The sequence below is a fragment of the Megalops cyprinoides genome, chromosome 4 (assembly GCF_013368585.1).
Source record: "Megalops cyprinoides isolate fMegCyp1 chromosome 4, fMegCyp1.pri, whole genome shotgun sequence".
In the NCBI taxonomy this organism is placed as follows: Eukaryota; Metazoa; Chordata; class Actinopteri; order Elopiformes; family Megalopidae; genus Megalops; species Megalops cyprinoides.
The window spans coordinates 40,283,785-40,303,359 of NC_050586.1; the positions used below are offsets into that span (position 1 = coordinate 40,283,785).

General features: G+C 42.7%; 2 protein-coding genes across 2 annotated transcripts; both read right to left on the reverse strand.

The window, feature by feature from the left end:
• Positions 1 to 4,227: 4,227 nt before the first annotated feature.
• On the reverse strand, positions 4,228 to 6,060 carry prf1.5 (perforin 1.5). The gene is made up of 2 exons (XM_036526854.1): positions 5,516 to 6,060; positions 4,228 to 5,278 (listed from the first exon to the last, which is right to left on the reverse strand). Exons 1-2 carry the CDS (start codon positions 6,058 to 6,060, stop codon positions 4,228 to 4,230), a joined length of 1,596 nt encoding a protein of 531 aa, XP_036382747.1.
• Positions 6,061 to 15,933: 9,873 nt separating this feature from the next.
• Positions 15,934 to 19,353, reverse strand: mpeg1.1 (macrophage expressed 1, tandem duplicate 1). Its single transcript, XM_036527326.1, has 2 exons — positions 18,896 to 19,353; positions 15,934 to 18,198 (listed from the first exon to the last, which is right to left on the reverse strand). The coding sequence occupies exons 1-2, from the start codon at positions 19,346 to 19,348 to the stop codon at positions 16,489 to 16,491; spliced, it is 2,163 nt and encodes a 720-aa protein (XP_036383219.1). The 5' UTR covers positions 19,349 to 19,353; the 3' UTR covers positions 15,934 to 16,488.
• Between the last annotated feature and the right edge of the window lie 222 nt (positions 19,354 to 19,575).

Sequence of the window (19,575 nt, forward strand, 5' to 3'; positions counted from 1 at the left end):
AGCCTTTTTCATCTGAACAGAGCTTGCGTATTAAATCCTAGAGTACAATTATGCTTCATATTTACACTAGTCATTCCACCGTTAGATGTGTTTAATATGCTGCTGTCTGCCTCTTCCTCGGGGGAGGAGCATGGGTGAAACAGCTGTTTGATGAGGAGACAGGGTGGAGGTTAGGCATTAATCTCCTCCTGTGAGAAACTCTCACAGAGAAGCCTTTTGTGCCCTTATCTATTCTTGCAGAAAAAGATAATGTGGCATACGTTCTGACTTGCCAACATACAGCCACACCTTCCCCACGTCTTCAACCCATTACATCTCACTCATTTGCTTCTAACAAAACTACTGACATGTTATGTCTCTGGGCATCACAGGCCTTTCAAGAAAGCAAGCTGGGACCTGTGCCCCCCAAACAATCTTCTCACTAATATCACAGCGTACCCAATCTTCCCTGCCTGCATAAATGTGCATTGTAAATGAGCCTTGTGCACTATTTGAATACTCTTAGTGAGTTATTTGCATTTTGCTCATTTATGTGTACTCAGTTATTTTTATTTGTTACACACTCAATGTGAAAGCTAGCAAATTATTTGCCATATGCCCCTTATCATTTACAGACAGACGACTGCAACACTGAATGCTGATGTTGACATTAGTGATTAATTCATTAATTCAATAATGTTTCACACAATGTTGGCTGTATCGTTTCAGTAGGCCGTAATGTGTGTTTACATTACAGGGTTGTAGGTTCTTGTCTTTCAGACAGTTTTTTTTTTAAATTCTGATGCAGGCATAATAAAGATGTACATAACATGTTATTTCTGTGTGGCCTGATTACAGTGTATATGTTGGCAAAAAAATGTAATAGCATTAATTTTACAAATGAAAAAAACAGTAATTTAAAACCTAGACTGCAGTACAGGAGTTTGATTCAAGAGGCATAAAACCAATCTGTCTTGTCAGAATATGTATGTGTTTGTTTAGCTGCTCTGAGCCTTATTTACAACTGTTAAATTTTAAAAATTAAACTTTTTCTTACCTTGAATATAGTTGATCTTGGCAGGATTCTTTCAGTGCTTGTGTTTTCTTTTCAAAAAGATATCCGATGTCTGGAGTTTTTCTGTTGTGTTGTAGGTGCCTAATGCAAGTCCCCAAGTGTACCATTTCTGGTAACACTCATTCGATCCACTTGTCTTGCCCTGACTGACTAATGACATATTAATCTGGTATTAATCTAGTATTGAGTGAGCAATTTACTGATTTTTACCTGGGGGGGAATATAATTTCCATGCATGAAACATTTCTAAACTTCTACTTCCACAGGAGCAGCAATAAATAGACTGCAGCTGTTGTTTTGCAACAGCTTTTAAACCCGAGGCAAAAACTTCTCAACCTCTGCGTCAAAACTATGTCCCTGTTCACGCCTCTTAGTCAAAGTGACAAAGAGAGCATGGCATTTCACTGTTAAAACAGCTACCTAAATACTTCTGTTAACTTCAGCTCCATTTTATTCTCTGTGCAATGTTCATGGGCCTCCTTTCAATTAGGTTATCGGGACACTGAGAAGGGTCATAGGTTTGATCATTGCTTGGACCACAGTGGTTATGTTAGGTGTCTTATGACCAAACAAACACATAAATCAGATTTGATTCCTCTTCTGACTGACTTTTAACAAGTCATTAGGTTATTATTAGTGTGACTGACAAATACAAATATTAAATCAAATATACAAACAATGGAGATCTGAATATTCTGTTGTTCTTGTTGACATGACAGATATGCAATGCACCAAGTTTGCGATTCCCATAGACAAACTGTCAAACACACAGGGAAACACAAATTAAAATTAGTGTGAAATGTTAACGTTTATAATATACAAACTAAGCTCCCAGGTTTTTACATGTATTGAACACAAAACAAAACAGGGATATACACTGGCCTGAACAAACCTAAGAAGATAAAGGGACCTGTGATAGTGAAGGAACCTGTGCATATGTGCAGAGGAGACATTTAAGGAGTTATTGCAAATGGTCTATCTATGATATTGGACATGGACCATGCAACCCTCACCATGAAAGAATGAGGTGCTAGATTTTGTTACATTACACTGTATACTTAAAACACTAAGAAGAGTATGAGGGAGGTTTTGCTGATTGTTTTTACTGATGTTTCCATGAGCTAAAAGTGTCTTTCTTGTATTTACTATGTGACCTTGATTAACTAGCAAGAATGTGTGGTGACCATTAGCCCTTTGTCATAGGAGAAGAGCGCCTGACCGTGGAAAAACTGTTACTTAGACGTCGTTTTACCTCTATGTGAAAAGCCCTGTAGTTACTGCTTTGGTATCTAGTGGGCCAGTTTTTGCATACCTGATGTTGCAATTTAATTTAAATTACTTTTAATTTAATTACAACTAAAGCCCTTTGCTAAAATCTTTGTTATTGCTTGTCATTTTTGCCTTGCAACACGCAGTGAAACACCTATTCGAAATCAGTGTGAAATATTAATATTGTATATATCAATAGTGTACAATATACATTGTAGCCATCAATAGTCTGATCACATGCAAGTAAAGTTTCTCCTGCAACCTTTACCTTTCTAGTTGTTTTCACTCATACTGTCTCCTTTATTACTTTAACAAAACATTATGTGCAAAGCATTGCATTGTGCAATGTTAAGCATTTTAGCAGTGTTCTTTGCTAGTGTATATGGGGACCAGATGTTTGTTCTTGACTATGAGTAAAATATTTCATGAGCAATATTTATGATCGTTGGCCCTATTCCATTATTTACGGTATAGGTACATAATGTTCTTATTATTACAGTCACTGGTGACTATGTGGGTATTTCACATTAAAACACGTGTTCCCATGTTTTTTCCATGCTTGCCAATACAACATGATTTTTTCCACAACACTGGAAAAGCCTACAACATGATCACCAGGACACAGCAAGAACGTATCTGTCAAAAAACCATTGTTAAGTTGTCCTTAATATGTTCTATGTAATTCTAGTCTGTGTGGTTCACGACTTTACAGACACAGGTGGCAGTGTGTTCAATTCATTTAGTTAAGAGGGCTAATCGCTGAAGAAACTGATGGTAATCAACTGAAAAATTTAGCTCCATCAATTATACAATTGATATTATGTTCTTAACTACCCTAATCAGTTAGCAGCTGAATTTCTTTAAAAAAAGTACTCTGATGGCCTGCAGTACCACTGAATTATAAAAACAGAGCTGAATACTGTCAACAAAGAAAGTACGATTTACAAATGTGTAGGTGTACTTAAATGTAGCTTCTTTTTAATGATCAATTTTATTACATCAGACCATATCTAATATTCAAACAACAATATGATGAGTAAACACATAGTATCAAACATTGTTTCAATTTACAAGCATGCTTTAGTTTTAATGTTTCATAACAGTAGATCTAATAGAAGCGGAGTGACAGTGACTTTGTAAAACCGATTACAAATAACTAAATAATAACTGATTTCCAGTAACAAATTAACCAATTCCATAACATTTTTTATTCACAAATACCATTTATAACAAAAAGACACTGTTCAAAACCACTGAAACAAAACAAAAAAATATCAAAAGATCTTATGACATAGCATCCAAATATTACACTATTTAAAGTTACTTTATAATGACCTAAAATTTAGCTGTTTTATATCATCCTGTATTATTATTAGTGACATGTTTGGTAACAATTTCTATGAAGTACAACCTAGCAATATATATCATGTATGTTCATAACATATTATAGGACATATATAATGCATAATGAAGGTGACATAATGAGCAATGAATAAACACCCTTAACTGATTATTTTTGCTTATCCAGATAAGAAGTACATAGTGAAAACTACTCATGACATCAATTTTATGAACAAAATACATTTTAGGCAGATGATTTCAATGAACTGAAGAACTATCTTTATCATTGTCATTAATAATAGTAAACTAATATCCCATGTAGAACATTTGCCCATCAATATTAAGAACGTAAAGCTGTGCTGTATATTGCATAGTTGCAAACAAATATATTCAATGACGGTCAGAAACAAACAGACAACTTCAGAAAGTGGAGCAATATAAGAACTATAATGTTTTGTGAAATATTATACACAAATGTAACTTTAAGATCCTGTATAAAAAAGAATGCTTCCAAAATGTGATCCCATATCTCCAGTCTACAGAAGGACAAATCTTAGGTAGAATCACGGCAGTGTGTTAAAAAGGCTCTCTGTGTCATCTGGGGAGTACCTTTCACACCTGTAGCCAGTCAGATGCATATCACATGTGATGCTGTAGGTAAAGTAAAAAACCCCTCTGTATAGCTCACAGCTGTGTGAGTGAATGCCTCTCTCAGGGTAAATTTTGCATTGGCCCAGCAGGTCATTGAAAAGCAGATCCCTGTCCCAAACCTCAAACGTGAGCTCATGACCCAGCTCCACTGAGCCAAAATTATAGATGTCATTCCACACTGGATTATTGTCATCCTTGATCACATCTGTCTCTTCATACCTTTCATTGTACCAGACCTTCACGAAACCGTCGGACTCGGTGAAAACATCTGCCTTCAGGCCGGAGGCCTTCTCCACCGTAATCCTCAAGCAACCACGGCCTGCACGCAGGGGACAGCAGTTGTGGTCCAGGTTGGGGGCGGGAGAGCACGTTCGGGCTTTGCCGAGGGCCATCTCCAGCCTGTTCTCCTCTATGTACTCCAGCACAGCTCTCCTGAGGTTGGCGCCCACTTCAGGGTCGCCGACGAGGTGGTGAAGCGGGAAGACAGCGTAGGAGACCACGTCAGGGTTGACATTCAGACTGCTCATCCAGCTGCTGTAGGCTGATGAGGGGTCCTGGTTAAACAGGACATCTGGGAAATACTTCTCCCCGCCTAAGACCTCCATCTTGTGCGTCATGAACCCCTGGTAGAAGCCCATTGTCATGTTGTCCGTGAGAATATGGCTACACTTTTGGGTGAGGGAGGCATTGACAGGGAGGAACCCCAGTGCCATTTTCAGCTCGATGTCCAGGCAATTCTTGATCTCGTACTCAGAGAATCCCTTCAGAGTGGCCAGGCAGGTGCGGAAGGCAGTAACCCGTCTCACCCTGCCTCCCAGCTGGACCTGACGGATGTAGTGTGTGCCATAGGTGTCAATCAACCGCCGGTACAGGGGTTTTGTGCTGACATCATAATTTCGAGGCAACCTCAGAAGGTGCTTAGAGAATTCTGTGCTCAGCGTTGGATGATCAGCCAACCTGTAACTGCAAATGAGAAAATTATCCTCTCTGTTTTTCACATTCACATCTTTCACAGTAAACTGCCATCAACAATGTAAAACAATTTCAAAAAACAGCAAGTTTATCTCTGATTACTTGTAAATAAATGTGGTCAAGTGTAAATGTATTTCAAAAATATTATTGGTTCAATGCCACAAATGTCCTCAGAATTAACAATGTGCAAGATCGGTGTGCAAGAGTTTGTGGTTCCTCTGACCCAACCTGTAGTGTGTGCAGCTCAGCTCATGCGTAGCGAATGTGGCCTTGTCCAGGCTGAACTGGGATCTGGCGAACTGGGCGATTTCGGAGCGGCTGCCCCCCAGGATCACCCTGCCCAGGTCATCGAGGTTCAGGTCCACCCCCCAGTTGTTGTTGATGAGGGAGGTGGAGCTCCGGAGCAGGGAGTCAACAGAGTGGTGGAGAGCGCTGGACAGCTGCTTCTTACAGCGGCTGAAGGGCCTCCAGTCCAGCACGTTTGCGGGCAGCTTCTGCATCTGACCCCCCAGGAAACGGTTCTCACAGATCGTGCAGGTGTCATTGTGCTTCATGTAGGCTTTGACATTGATCACGTAGGCACCCTTGCGATGCATCCGAACCACATCGAACCCCTCCCCTGCCAGGTTGTATCCAGGCACAAATGGGGCCTTCTCACACTCTGAGAGTAATCCAAGCCTACAGGCCATGCACCTGTTCAGGTGCGCCAGGAATGGAAGAATCAAAGTAAACAGGAAGAGTTCTCTGTGTCTCTCCGAGGCCATGGCTCCCATTGTAGACAATCTGGAGCATCACAGGATAAACACATTTTTTGTACAGGTCAGTCTCACATCCTGGCATTATTTGTGTTTGCAGACATTGTAGGTGCTCAGCTGAATTCTTGGTATGCTTATGTGGTAATGAGCCACGGTTTCTTGAATGTTATTCACACACAGTTTGGTTCATTACTGCATTTTTCTCATTCTACCCACACAACATTCAAATGTAAATCATGTTATGAGGTAAAGGACAAAGGTTTTGTCCTCTACCTCATAACATGATTGTTTATATTAAATGCTGGTCAAGTGAACAAAATGAGAGATTGTTCAGTCTGCTGAAATTCATGTTGAGTCACAGAAGTTGGAATCCCTGGGTCTTGACCTGAACTTAATTACCACCTCCTCACTGAAAACAGCATGACTTGAATGCTTGACTGCAGACATTTTACAAGTGGCTGTATGTACTCTGTGACTGCACTCCACTTTTATCGCTAAATTCCAGATTTTCCACCCATGCTCAATTCCTGCTTTACTCTCATCTCTGCCTGGTGTTTTTATGAAAGTTTTTGTTTAGCTTTTTCAGTTCAATCGGCAGATTTATACTGGGACTGAGAAGTCGTTTGCAAGGAGGAAAAAAATCAGCAACTGACTGTTTTGAAGCTCAGCTGTCAAGACAATATTAGAACACCAGCCACTGTGGACTGCTTGAAAAACAAAAAAGAAATGTAACTGTAAAAAACTGTAAGGTAAGCTCTGCAGAACTGACTATTCTTCTTGAAAAAAAAAACCTAATTTTAATTTATGTTAAAACATGGCATTAAGTCAAGCATATTTTATGGTCACCACAGATTAGATGTAGCAGAATGATAGGGGATCTTTTTATGCCCTGGCTTTGATTTCTGAGTAAAGGAGACTGCAGCGCTAATCCCTCGCACAAGTAATCATACCACAAAAACCATTTCCATAGAGACAGAGCAACCCTGCAGCTGCAAGCGTCCATCAACCCACAGATACACTCAGGAATTCAGTCTTACCTTCCTGCCAGTGGAATGTGTTTGTCTCTCTCTGTGCTCCTGGTATGCAGAGAGTGACTGATGTTCAGTTTCAGCGTCAGGCTCGGTCCATGCAGCAAATCCTTTTGTCCCTCTGAGCGGAGCGAGAGCGCCGTCCAGCTCCTTAATACCGTCGCCTGCCTCAGCGACGGGCCATGAATCCGGTCAGAAGCCGTCCTCGCAAAACCGCTGCTGGATCATTAAATGCAGGACCCATCAGTCGCAAAGGGGAGTTTCCCTCTGCCAGGCCTCTCTTCCTGAGGTCTGACACACATTTATACCAGCTGAGCGGGGTTTCTTTTGGCACGCACCAGCTGGCTCTAGGAATATCAGCTGTGGTGTGGGGGGAGGGTGCGCAGGACTGGAAGGCCTCTCATTTCAGCACTGCCCTGCATGAATCTGTGACCGGGGACAGAGAATGAGCCTCTTATCTGGGCATTCTGACAAGCTAACACATTTCCATGACTACGTATTTGCTGATTGGTTGTTTTATGCAGGGGTACTTCCATAGTTTATATTTATACATCTGAATATACACAGCTGTATATTTTGATGAAGGAATCTCGCCCAAGGGTACTTCAGATTCTGGATACAAGCCCAGTTTCCCGCTTTTCAACAGTTTACAGTATAAAGAAATCATGTTGACAATATGTTATATTCACTTTATGAATGAGCATGTGTGGGCTTTCCTCTTTGCACAAACTGACACCATGAGATTTCAGTTCCAATCAGTTACTTAAAACACATTCCCCAAAAATTGTGTTTCTTCACCAAAATTAAAATACCAATTTTGTAAAACAATTTGCACTTTGCAAAATAGTTATCTGTGAAAATGTTATGGTACTTTTAATATATGAAATGCATTTTTTAAATTAGTATGCACAAAAATATACAACTAACGTCAGATGAAAAGATCACATATAAAATATATTTCAGACAAAGACACTTTCCAGCTTCATAGCAGCAGAAATGTTTAGACATAAATGTGCTAATTAACTTGTCATTTGTACATTAAATTACATTATATTACATTTATACAGTTTTGTAATATTATGCATTTGCTGGAGAGGCCAGAGAAGCACATTTGAATCAGCGTCAGAGTACTCAATCTGGCCATACACCATCACAAAGATAGTTGCATAAGGGTGCTTGTTGCTAGGCAAAGAGGGTGATTAGCATGCACCTTATTTTGCATAGTGGATGAATTGAAAACTACCATTAAGAACCATGACTGAGCTATACAGACCAGAGTGGTCTAGACCATCATAGTAATATTGTAATATAAACCTAGATACACAAGAAGGTGGTAAGTCATGCTGTGGCATAGGTCTATGATTCCTATGATTCCCATTTCTACATGGAAGGGCGGTAAGATGTCAGTGGCAGAGTTGGAGGAGGAACTTAAAAGCCTTAAAGAGAAACCCATTATTGAAAAGACTGAGATGGCTTCACTTAAGGAACAAAATGAGGACACATCTAATGACTTTCAGAGGGTTTCATAGGCATACCAGCTGCCCCCACATCGCTGATATAGAGAACCCATGTTTTCTCAGCGAATGGGTTTATATTATCAATGGGCTGATGCACCGAAATAGTTTTGCAGCTTGCAAAAAGTTACAGATGATGTGGTACAAACTGCTTACATTTATGATCACATAGAAGATGAAACTAAAAATTGAAGAAAACATTGATTAATATCATTCAGAAAAGTCCCTACTGCATGATTGACCTTTTCATAGATATATATACACAGACGTCCACGCTCTTCTGTGAAAGCACAGACCAGGTTTTTTTGACGGGACAGAAAGAGAGGGAGAGCTTACATACTTAGAATGTGAGAGATGCGTCTTTTTGAAGAGATATTAAACGTATGCTTAAACAGTCTCCAATCATGACACTTTTTTAGACTTAAGAGGAGAAGCAATTTTGTTGGAGGAGGAGAGAGGCAGTGAGATGGACAAAATCAACCATAGACATCTAATTGGGGTAGAACACAAGACATTTAATGATGAGAACAATATCCATTCAGCTTAGCTAAAATGCATCATTTTATCTATAGTCTAGGGCAGCGTTTCCCAAACCTCTCCTGGAGGACCACTTGTCCTGCATATTTTAGATCTCTCCCTGCTCCAACACAGCTGATTCAAATGATCAACTCGTTATGAACTCCTGAAGCTGCTTAATAACAAACATCATGTAGATCCCCTTTCTCATACATTATACAGTGCTATACTGCCTTGTTTCCAGTCATCTAGAATTTCAAGTGATTGCACGGGCTGAATGTTCTGGTCTAGCAACCAGCAATGTAATCTCTAACAGTGACCCTCTATTGTTAGAAATTTTTGGCACAATGAAAAAGCAAGGTCAACTAGATTGCATTATTGGCACCGGCATTGGCATTGGCATAGATGGCTTGACACAGAAACTTTCACAGTTGCAGATGCAGACAGGGAAGCGGTCAGGGTATCAAAGCCAAGAACCAAGGTATAACCTCTCCAGTAAGCCTATTTGTTTTAGGTGCCAGGGAGTGGACCACATTGCCTAATGAGAATACTAACTGAATACTGAATAATATGTCACAAGACCACCAAGACCATACAGGGAGAGTAGTCATCCAAATTGAGGAACAGGAGGGAAACCACTTCTGCCTGTAGTAAGGAGTGGGGACAGGGAGCCAAAGTAGGGATAGGGAGCAACTAGGATTTTGCAAGTGAACTAGAGAAAGCTATAAAACTTCAGTGGTATAGAGCCCTGTCTTTAAAGTTAACACGGGGTGTCTCTGTTTTTGGGTACTGCTTCCATGAAAAACAATAACATGGAAACTCTTTTTATGGAAAACTCCCAATGTAAAGTGCAAGGTACTTTGAAGATTGTGAATGGCTGGCTGTAAAAGCTGCTTATGGTTTGTCAATGCCATACTTAGGTTATTTGCAACTTGATACTGTATGGAGAAACCAGGAAAGGTATTTCCACAGTGATGTGTATTGGTTCTTGAAGATCTCACTGCCACTGTAGTTAAAATGAAAAAAGGAGCTGTCCCTGGCTGAGTTTGAGAAAACTAAGGATGAAGGAATAAAAGATTAAGCTTTTCTCCTGTCAACCTTGCCTTTTTCGGTCTGCTCCACATTGTGTACCAGGTGTGGGAGGAATCATTATCAAAGGTGTCAAAATTACCTTCACAAAAGTTGTCTGAATGTTTGATTTTGTGAAAGTATTGTCACCTAGTCCTACTGAGGTGTCAGCCAGGTCCATACGCTTGATTCCTGCCACAGGGTTTCACAATGGGACAACTTTACATTAGCCTGCTCTAGTCATGACTGGTCACGTAGTGGTCCCAGTAGATAATGTTAGTACCACTGATGTAGGTATACAGTAGAACTTCATATAGACATAAGATAACAAACATCCCCATCAAAAATTTGCAGGCTACCTCCTAGCCAATACAAAGAGGCTAAAACAGCTCTTAGAGCAGTGTTTCATGAGTGAGAGCAGCATCCCCTACTGTTCTTGTATGGTCATTGTGAAGATATGTCTGTGGACTAGAGGAAACTGAAGAATGGGTGCCTATCCCCTTCCCAGAATTGTGGAGTCACTTGATGTTTTAAAGTGGAGCCCATTAGACCTCAGCATTATTTGTGGCCAATGGACACAGCCAGATGGCAATGATTTAAAAAGATGAGCCGAAGACCTCTCTCTACATATTGTTTGGATTATATGAGCTAAATCATGCACCCTTTAGTCTCTGCAATGCCTCTGGGTCTTTTCCGTGGCTCATGGAAAGGAATCTGGGGGATAAGCATTTCCAGTCATTGCTTCATTTAGATAGCATGGTCATATTCATCGCTTCCTCTCAGCAACCCCTTATTCATCTTGATCTTATGTTATCTCAGTTCCAGGAACACAGCCTTAAGATGAAGGATAGCAAATATTTGTTTTCAACATCAAGCACCATACCTGGATCAAATAATCTCCTCCGAGGGTGTCATCTTGGACACTAGAATGATCCGTACTGTAGCTGAGTGGCAGTGACAAACTAATCTCACTAAACTGTGGTCTTCATTGGTCTTTGAAAGGCATTATGACCACCTCTGAGGAATCCGGGGGCTCTTGTCATTAAATGGGCCTTGGACACCTTAATGTATTACCTCATTGGACTGGACTTTGTGCTTGAGAAAGACCACTATGCCCTTTGGTGGATTCATGACACATGGACATGAGAATTACCTGATGGTACCTGTCTTTGCAACCTTTCCTGTTCCAGGTCCAGTACCAGAATATTAATAATGATTCAGTGAAATTCATAACAGGCTCTTGGGGTGGGCAGTGCAATGATGTTGCTGAATGGCAGCATTGAATACATGTTCATTCCCGAAACTGCACAGTTTTCTCACCCATTTAAAAATTCACCCCAGACTTCTACTGTACACATTCATCTGTATGTCTATTTGTTTCTTATGTCACCAGTGTCACCTTGCTGTCTGTCTCTGTTTAATCATGTCACTTTACACTCTGTTACATTCCTACTTTATGTCTCCATCTCATAATCCAGACCAGTTAAGATTACACACGAATGATAGTTTCTCCCTTCAATTACCAGTCCATATTCCCAGAGAACATTTCAAGGGTTGAACCTGAGGGGGTCCAATGGAGGTCCATGACACATGTCTTGAATGCACACAAAGCCTTATGGATCAGGTTCAATCCCAGGCATTTCTTCTGTGAACATTGAGACAGCACAAATTAGCTTTGTAGTCATTTGTAGTGTGGGAAAATAGCTGTTGGCTATGTGCAAGTGTTTCTCAATATTATATTACATTCGTTTATGAGATGCTTTTATCCAAAGTGACTTCCAGCACAAAAGAACAGAAGAGTATGCATTCAAGTTGAATGAGCAACAGTAACAGACCAGGCTAACCACACTCCCAGACCAGTGAGTGTGAGTGTAACACTATTCAAGCCCTCCCACAAGTTAACTTGTGCAACATCAGTCACTGCATCACAAAATCCAAAGCACATCACGATTTTACTGAATTTAAAGTAAACAGCAAGTATTGCAGGTGGCAGTTGTTAGGGGGCGGGGATTGAGGTGGGCGTGAGATACAGTCTGAAGAGGTGGGTCTTCAGTCTGTGGCGGAAGATGGCCAGTGATTCTGCTGTCCTGACCCAGGAGTGGGGAGTTCATTCCACCACTGAGGGACCAGTAGAGACAGGGTTCGTGTCTGAGTGGGGTGACCCCGTCAGGGTGGAACAGTAGGGCGCAGTGATCTTGGTGGAAAATACAGTTTGAAGACCAGTTGTAGGTATGAGGGGGCTGTCTCATTCACTGTCCTATATGCCAGCACCAAGGTTTTGAGCTTCATGCAAGCAATAGCAGGAAGCTAATGGAATGATGTGAGGAGTGGTGTAACGACTATGTTTAGGGAGATTGTAGACAAGTTGTGCAACCGCATTCTGGATTAGTTGTAGGTGTTTGATTGCACGGGCAAGAACACAAGCAAAGAGGCAGTTACAGTAGTGTAGGCGTAAGAGGACCAGGGCCTGGACTAGGAGCTGCATAGAATACATAGTGAGGTAGGGGCAGATCCTTCAGATGTTGTACAAAAAGAATCTGCATGCCCAACTCACTGCTGCAACCTGAAAGGGGAAGGTCAGTTGGCTATCACAAATTATGCCAAGGCTTTTCACAGTGCTGTCTAGGCTGAAGAATAGGTTTTGAAATGGGGAGAACCTGGATGGAATGTAAAGCTTTAGGTGGTGGGTCACCATCCACAGTGAAATGTCCTTCAGGCAAGCTGAGATGCACTCAGAGACCTGTGTGTCAGATGGTGGAAAAGACAGGAGAAGCTGAGCGTCATCAGCATAGAAGTGGTATGAAAAGCCGTGGGAGGAGATGACAAAGCCAAAAGATTACATGTAAAGAGAAAAGAGGAGGGGGCAAAGTACAAAGCCTTGCGGGACACCCGTAAGCAGGCTAGAGAACCCACCATTCCCGGATACCCTGTTCAGAGAGTCATGATTGAACTCAAAGAAGAGCAGTGTCAGCGATCCCAAACATAGCCAGGGTAGACAGACGTAGAGTGTGGTCCACTGTATTAAAGGCTGCAGAGAGGTCCAGAAGAAGTAAGACTGAGGAGCGGAAGGATGCTCTGGCTGATGGAAGTGGAGTATAGGGCAGTCTCTGTGGAATAGCCAGCCCTGAATCCAGACTGAAAATGGCCAAGAACGTTGTTCTGGGAGAGAAGGATGGACAGTTGGATAGCCCCTGTTCATTCAAGTGTTTCAGAGAGCAAGGAAAGGAGAGAGGCACACAGAGAGTCTGTGGAGAGTAACAAGTTGATCAGACCAGAGATGAATGGTAGAAGGCTGGGAACAATGATCTGCAGGAGAGGCAACGGAATGGGATCCGGTGCACAGGTGGTAGGTCAATGTGATGTAAGGAGAGAGGATGGGTGGAGAGTGAGAGGGAGGAAGAAGAGGAACAGGTGAGGGCTGAGGGCTGTGATTGACTGTAGGGAGGTTTGAATGTCTATAATCTTTTGGTTGAAGTGATCTGCGAAGTAATCCGCAGAGAGATCAGAGGGGGTGGGGGGGAGGGAGGATTGATGAGGGAAGAGAAGGTAAAAAACTGTCTATGTGGGTTAGAGAGTGAGTTTTGAATCTTGGATTCATAAAAGGCAACCTTAGCAGAAGTTACATTTGCAGAGAAGGCAGAGAGGAGTGCTTGTTCGTCCAGCAGATTGGTGAAAGAGCTGGATTTTCACCACAGTAAATCCGTTAGCCAAGGACACGGCGGAGTGGGTCATGTAGGCCTGGAAGTAAAAGGACAGAGAGATTCAAGGGAAGATGACAGAGAGGAGAGAAGGGTGGAAGCAGCAGAATCATTAGGGAGTTTGCTGAAAGAATGAAGGAGAGGGAGAGAAGTGAGAACTGTGAAAGAGAAGGCTGAAGGTGAGAGGTTGTGTATATTATAGTGAAGAGTGACAGAGGTAGACACAGGGGTGGGTAATGGAGGAGGAGGCAGAGAAAAGGAGACAAAGTAGTGGTCAAGGAGGTGGAGAGGGCTAGCTTTCAGGTCTGAAGAAGAGCAGTCCCTCAGGAAGACCATATTAAGCTGTATGCCTGCCTTGTGTGTCAGAGGCATATCTTGCTTCTTGTTCTCTCGCCCGCATCTTGCTTCAGCATTCCTGCCTAGATGCAGAGTTTGTCATGGTGCATGTAGAGAAGCCTAAAGAGTAATTGGCGATTCCAAAACAGGGTTGCATAAAAGAAGAAAGTCATACAAACAAAGAGAAGGTGAGGAAGTTCTGATTAGTTTTTCATATATAACAGACATGTTTTTACAATGACAAAAGGTAAAGGAAACAAAGATCAACTCATAGTTTAAGGAGCCAGTATTTTTTTCTTACATTCCACCACCTAATGTATCACTTCAGTAAAAAATGTGAGAAAGTTAGTTTAGTTTCGCATTGATTAAATGCTGAACCTGGTGCAGTTCCTGGCTATAGTTCCCCTATTCAAAATATGTCACTCAGAATGAAGGAATTCCCCCATGAAAAAAAATGGTTGAGGTGGTTGGCTCACTGAAAAGAGATTAATTATTTGTTTTAAAAATCTGACTTTTTAGATGCCTCTATATTATAATATGAATAATTATTAGTATGGAAAAATCTGAGTAATAACCTTTTTTCTGACACAAAACTTAGTTTTCCAGAATCATAACAGCAACACATGGGTATTTGCAAAATTAATGGAGAAAGTGAAAGCAACAGGCCATGAAACTTCCAAACCATGGTGTTCAAGCAGCTACGTTGTCATTGATGGATTTATTCAATGTCACCACCTACCATAAGGAGTGTGGAGTTTACAGAATTGTTCTGAGAATCCAGGTCCACTGAATAGTGTTAGATATTGAACTCCCTAGATTTGCTTTGTTTTCACATTAGCCCCAGTCTCCATCATCTGAGGACAAACAGGCATACATTTGAGAGCTGAGGGAACATGTGAAAGCCCCCCTGAACAGCTGTCTTTTCTTACTGGATGTCCAGACATTGAAATGAATTGGGGTTTGCTGGAACAACATGAACATTTATAATTAACATTCACATTATGTGTGTTTCTGTGAAATGGAGAACAAGGATTTGCTGCTTCTGGTGTTCTTTGAATTGAGGCTTGAAATTTTCCAGATAGGGCTGTACAAACCCAACCGCAGGGAGGAAGGTGGGAACCACAAGCTTAATCTGTCTACCTGGTATTCAGCACAAAAGCTATTGTTTAATACAATATGTAGCGGCTGTGTATTTGCCTTCAGGACTCCTGGCTTCTGTTAATGTTGTGGCAGATTCTAATATGAATTTACAGAAGAGCTAAGCAGAAAAAAATCTGACTAGTCCCATATGTTCTATTTCATATACATTTTCCTTTTCTATTTGAAGAGCATTTAAAATGCTTTAATGAAGATAAAAAGAAGAATATACAAGGGAGGTATAGGGTATTTTTTATTGTCTTGGTATAAAAAAGTTTGATACCACAGGACATATTCAATCATAAAAACATCATTTAAACAGACAGTAGGAGCTGATAATATTAACATAATTTAAAGCTTATAAAATTATTATTACAGCATACATCTATACATACTCTTTATACATACCCTTTGCTTATGTTAGTCGGCTACTGCCAGAAATGTTTTACATTTTAGCGAAAATGAACCTTCATAACAGATATAAACAATACAAAATATACTATAGATGACATATTTTAAATGAATTCACGATTCCTTCTAAAATAATTCATGAGAATAACTCATAGCATTGTAGTTCACTGTTCTCTTCTATAGGATAAGCATATCATCTGTTTTATAGCATATAGTCTCCATGTCTCTTGACTGCTTGTTAATTCCACTGCATCGGAAACATCTTTTGCCCATCTGCCTTGCCTACTATCAGATTCTTTATGGGTTACCACAGACTTATCACAAGTAAAATATTAAGAACACTTTTATTGCATGAATGTAATTTTACCACAGAGTTTAATTAATTTGTTACAAACAATTAATAAAAAAGTACAGGTTAAGTCAACTGGTATTATTACAATTTTCCATTTCCATACTACAATTCCCATTATTCTGTGCATAACATCTGCCAGGTTATCTGCATATATGCATTAGTTCAATGTTTCTTGTCTACTTGTTAATTCAGTTACACCTAATGCACATTTTGCTGGCCTGTCTTCCCTATCAGCAGAATTGTTGTGGATTGTATAGACGGCATTGATTAGGAATGGATAACAGTTGATTGGGAGAATTTTTAAGAAAAAGTGACATTTATAATCATTAGGTGAAACTGTAAGGTGAAAGTTATGAAAGCTATGATATTCCGTGATATGCCTGCTCTCAGGGAAGCAAAGGCTGGGTGGAATCTTGCCGCTCCATCTTTGGCTCTGCCTTGGTATCAGCGCCTGGGATTGCCTCACCTTGCACCTCGCTTCGAATCTCCGCGTACCCTCTGCTCTCTGTCGGTCTGAATCGTCTCCTTCTCTTCATCATGAAGACGATCCCCCCAATTACCATGGCGACCACCGCAATCACCCCAATGGCCACCCCAAACTTTTGGCCCCCTGACAGCTGGGATGCCGACTCGTCAAACATCTGCGCCATCCTCTGGACCTCTCCCGGCTCAGCCAGTTTCCACATCTTGGTCGTTCCCACTTTGATCCAGGCCCGGTCACCCTCCGTCATCACTGCCACAGTGTTGGTGGCTGTCATGCTGATCAGTGGGGGGCGTGTGAAGGGCGGCAGGCGGATAGGCAGCAGCTGCCCCCCTGTAAAGACACCCGACTGCACACAGTAAAGCACCTGGCAACCATCGCTTATGGCCGCCATGTGCTGGCTAAACTGTGGAGGGCAGCGCTGCTGGCCTGCAGCCAGGGGGTTGCCAGAGCTGCAGCTGAACATCCCCCCAAAAGGCACGGAGAACCTTGTGGCAGCCTCGTAGTCCTTGCTCAAACAGATATTCAGGCCCTCAGATAGAAGCCTCAGTGGGAAAAAGCTGGGAGGACAGCTGTGAGATTTAGTGAGAGGGTTCTGGAGCGATGGACTATACAGCCCTCCAAAGAGGTAGCCTGAGAACTCTTTGACTTCGCCACTAGTGGAGCACCAGTAAGTGTCCACACGTGCCCGTCGGACATAGTAGGTATCCCCACACACCTGGCTGCAGCAGGAGAAGAACAGCCAGCAGCTGTGACAATGCGTGTGACACTCATACTGGCTGTAGCCCTCCTCCCGCACCTCAGAGCGCAGCAGGGTTGCACTGTAGGGCTGGCGACAGGAGAAGTCCCCTGTGTCTGGGTTCTTCACTGCCAGTGGCTGACACAGAGGACCAGCATTGGGGGACAGCATAGTGCACTGCTGGTACACCCCACCAAAGCTGAGGTTGGTGGCCGGGCCCTCACAGGAATTGTCATCCACGTTAGCCTGGAAGTTGAAGTTTTTGGAGTCGGGCTTGACGCAGCCCGGGTGCGTGTTGATGTCATAGTAACGCCTCACAGCGTGACGCACCGACACTGCTAACTTCTGAACAGTGGGCTCCGGGAGGTCCGGGAGTGTCGCACGGTTCAGGAAGTAGTGCAGCGGCAGTCCGGCGCGATCGATGGCCACCAGGTTGTTGGTGATGCTTTCTTGCCACTTCTGCAGAGTGATGCCTGGGTAATAAGGGACCCCACCGTGGCTCTGAGTCAGGGAGTAGGTGGTGTTGCCCTCATATGTGCGGGTTTCTGCAGTCTCATGTGACTCCCCTCCACCTATGCCAAAGTTGACCTTGTTAAAGAAGTTTATGCCAGCTGAGGCAGTGACAGAGGATCGAGCCGTCTCGCTGTCGGACACAAAGGATGCCCGCAGGTAGTCCTCCTGCACCAAGGTGGCGCCGGCGTCCACCGACGTCACCACATGTGTGCCGTAGTCGAGCACCAGCTTCTCAGAGAGGTATGTGGCGTGCCGTGAGCGGTTGTTTTCCAAGGCATCTGCGATTTCTGCCACCTGCTGGGTGAAGCGGGTGTCCAGCGTGAAATCTGGGTGAGCCCTCACGGTGTATATGAAGTTACGCACCTGGGGGAGGGGGGGTATAAACAATAAGAAATAAATGGAGGAAAAGATGAGGGGAGGCAGAGTTAGGAAGCGATGAAGGGATGGGAAGGAAGGGATGAAGTGGAAGTTTAACTCTGAAGACAAGCACTCAAAATAGCCCTGGAATCCAAAGAACAAATACTTGCCAGTCATTTGTGCAGATCTCCCACTCCTTATCTTGCTTTTTGTATTAATATTGTTACATTATTTTCAGTGATCAAAGTATAGTCACAACCATGGATCCTATTGGTTTCTGAAATATTTAAATATGACTGTCATGAAGAATGAAGAGGCAAATTACTAAAGGTGTTTTTTCTCTATATGAACGGTTAAATAAGCCATTTAAACTACATTCTCAGCAAAAACAAATAAACCAAAAAACAGCATTCATAAAGCTCTCCCAGTAATGGTAATGCATCTCAACCAAGATGCAGGGCTTTCACAGACAATGTCTCAATTTCTAAGCTTCTTCATTGTACCGAAGACATTGAACATGAAAAAAAAAGCACTAACAATCTCAAAGCGGTTTCCCTTTTTACTTTGTTTAAAGAAATGTTTGTGAACTCTGCTGTTTAATTTTAGATGTCAATTTATAACAGGTAAAGCTTTGCTAGTGTTTGTGTCTGTCTGTGACAAGCTGAACCGCACTCTCCGTGCTTGGTTGGGAAGCCCCACTCACCTGCACGCGGGTGGTGACGGACCCCTCCTTGACCTGGTGGGTCTTCATGCGCTGGTTCTCGGTGGAGAACTTGGCGTTGAGCACGGAGAGGAAGGAGAAGTCCCCGTTGATGGAGTGGGCCGTGGAGCTGCGCTGCTCCAGCCAGCTGGTGATAATCTCCGAGTTGGTCTCCACCCCGCTCATCTTCTGCGGGACGACGAAGACCTCGTCCGGGATGAGGTAGGCGCCGTCCTCGGAGGTCTGGCACAGCGAGTAGCTGAGGTTCATCACCCGGCCCGCGTCCACGTTTCGCAGGTTGTCCCAGCCCCCTCCGGGCAGCACCTCCAGCGCAGGCGTGGTCCCGGAGCTGGCCCGGCACTCCCGGAGCCCGTTGCTCGGGCGACCGAGGGCGCGAGGGCAGCATTCGGGGATGAGAGAGAGCAGGAGACACAGTGTGGCTACTCTCAGGTACATGGCTGCGTCAGTTGTGAGAATGGAGCAAGCGAAACAGGACTTCTCCCCTATTAATGACGCGAAGAGATAAAAAAAAAAAAAAACTGTCTACGAGACCTGTTGAGGCAGGAAACCTCTAGTCCCCACAAGCGTCAGTCACAAGACCAGGTCTGAGTCATGTTGCTTTCAGATTCCTGGTCATAACAAAGTGTGCTACATCAACTTTAAAATTAGTTTAAAAAAATACA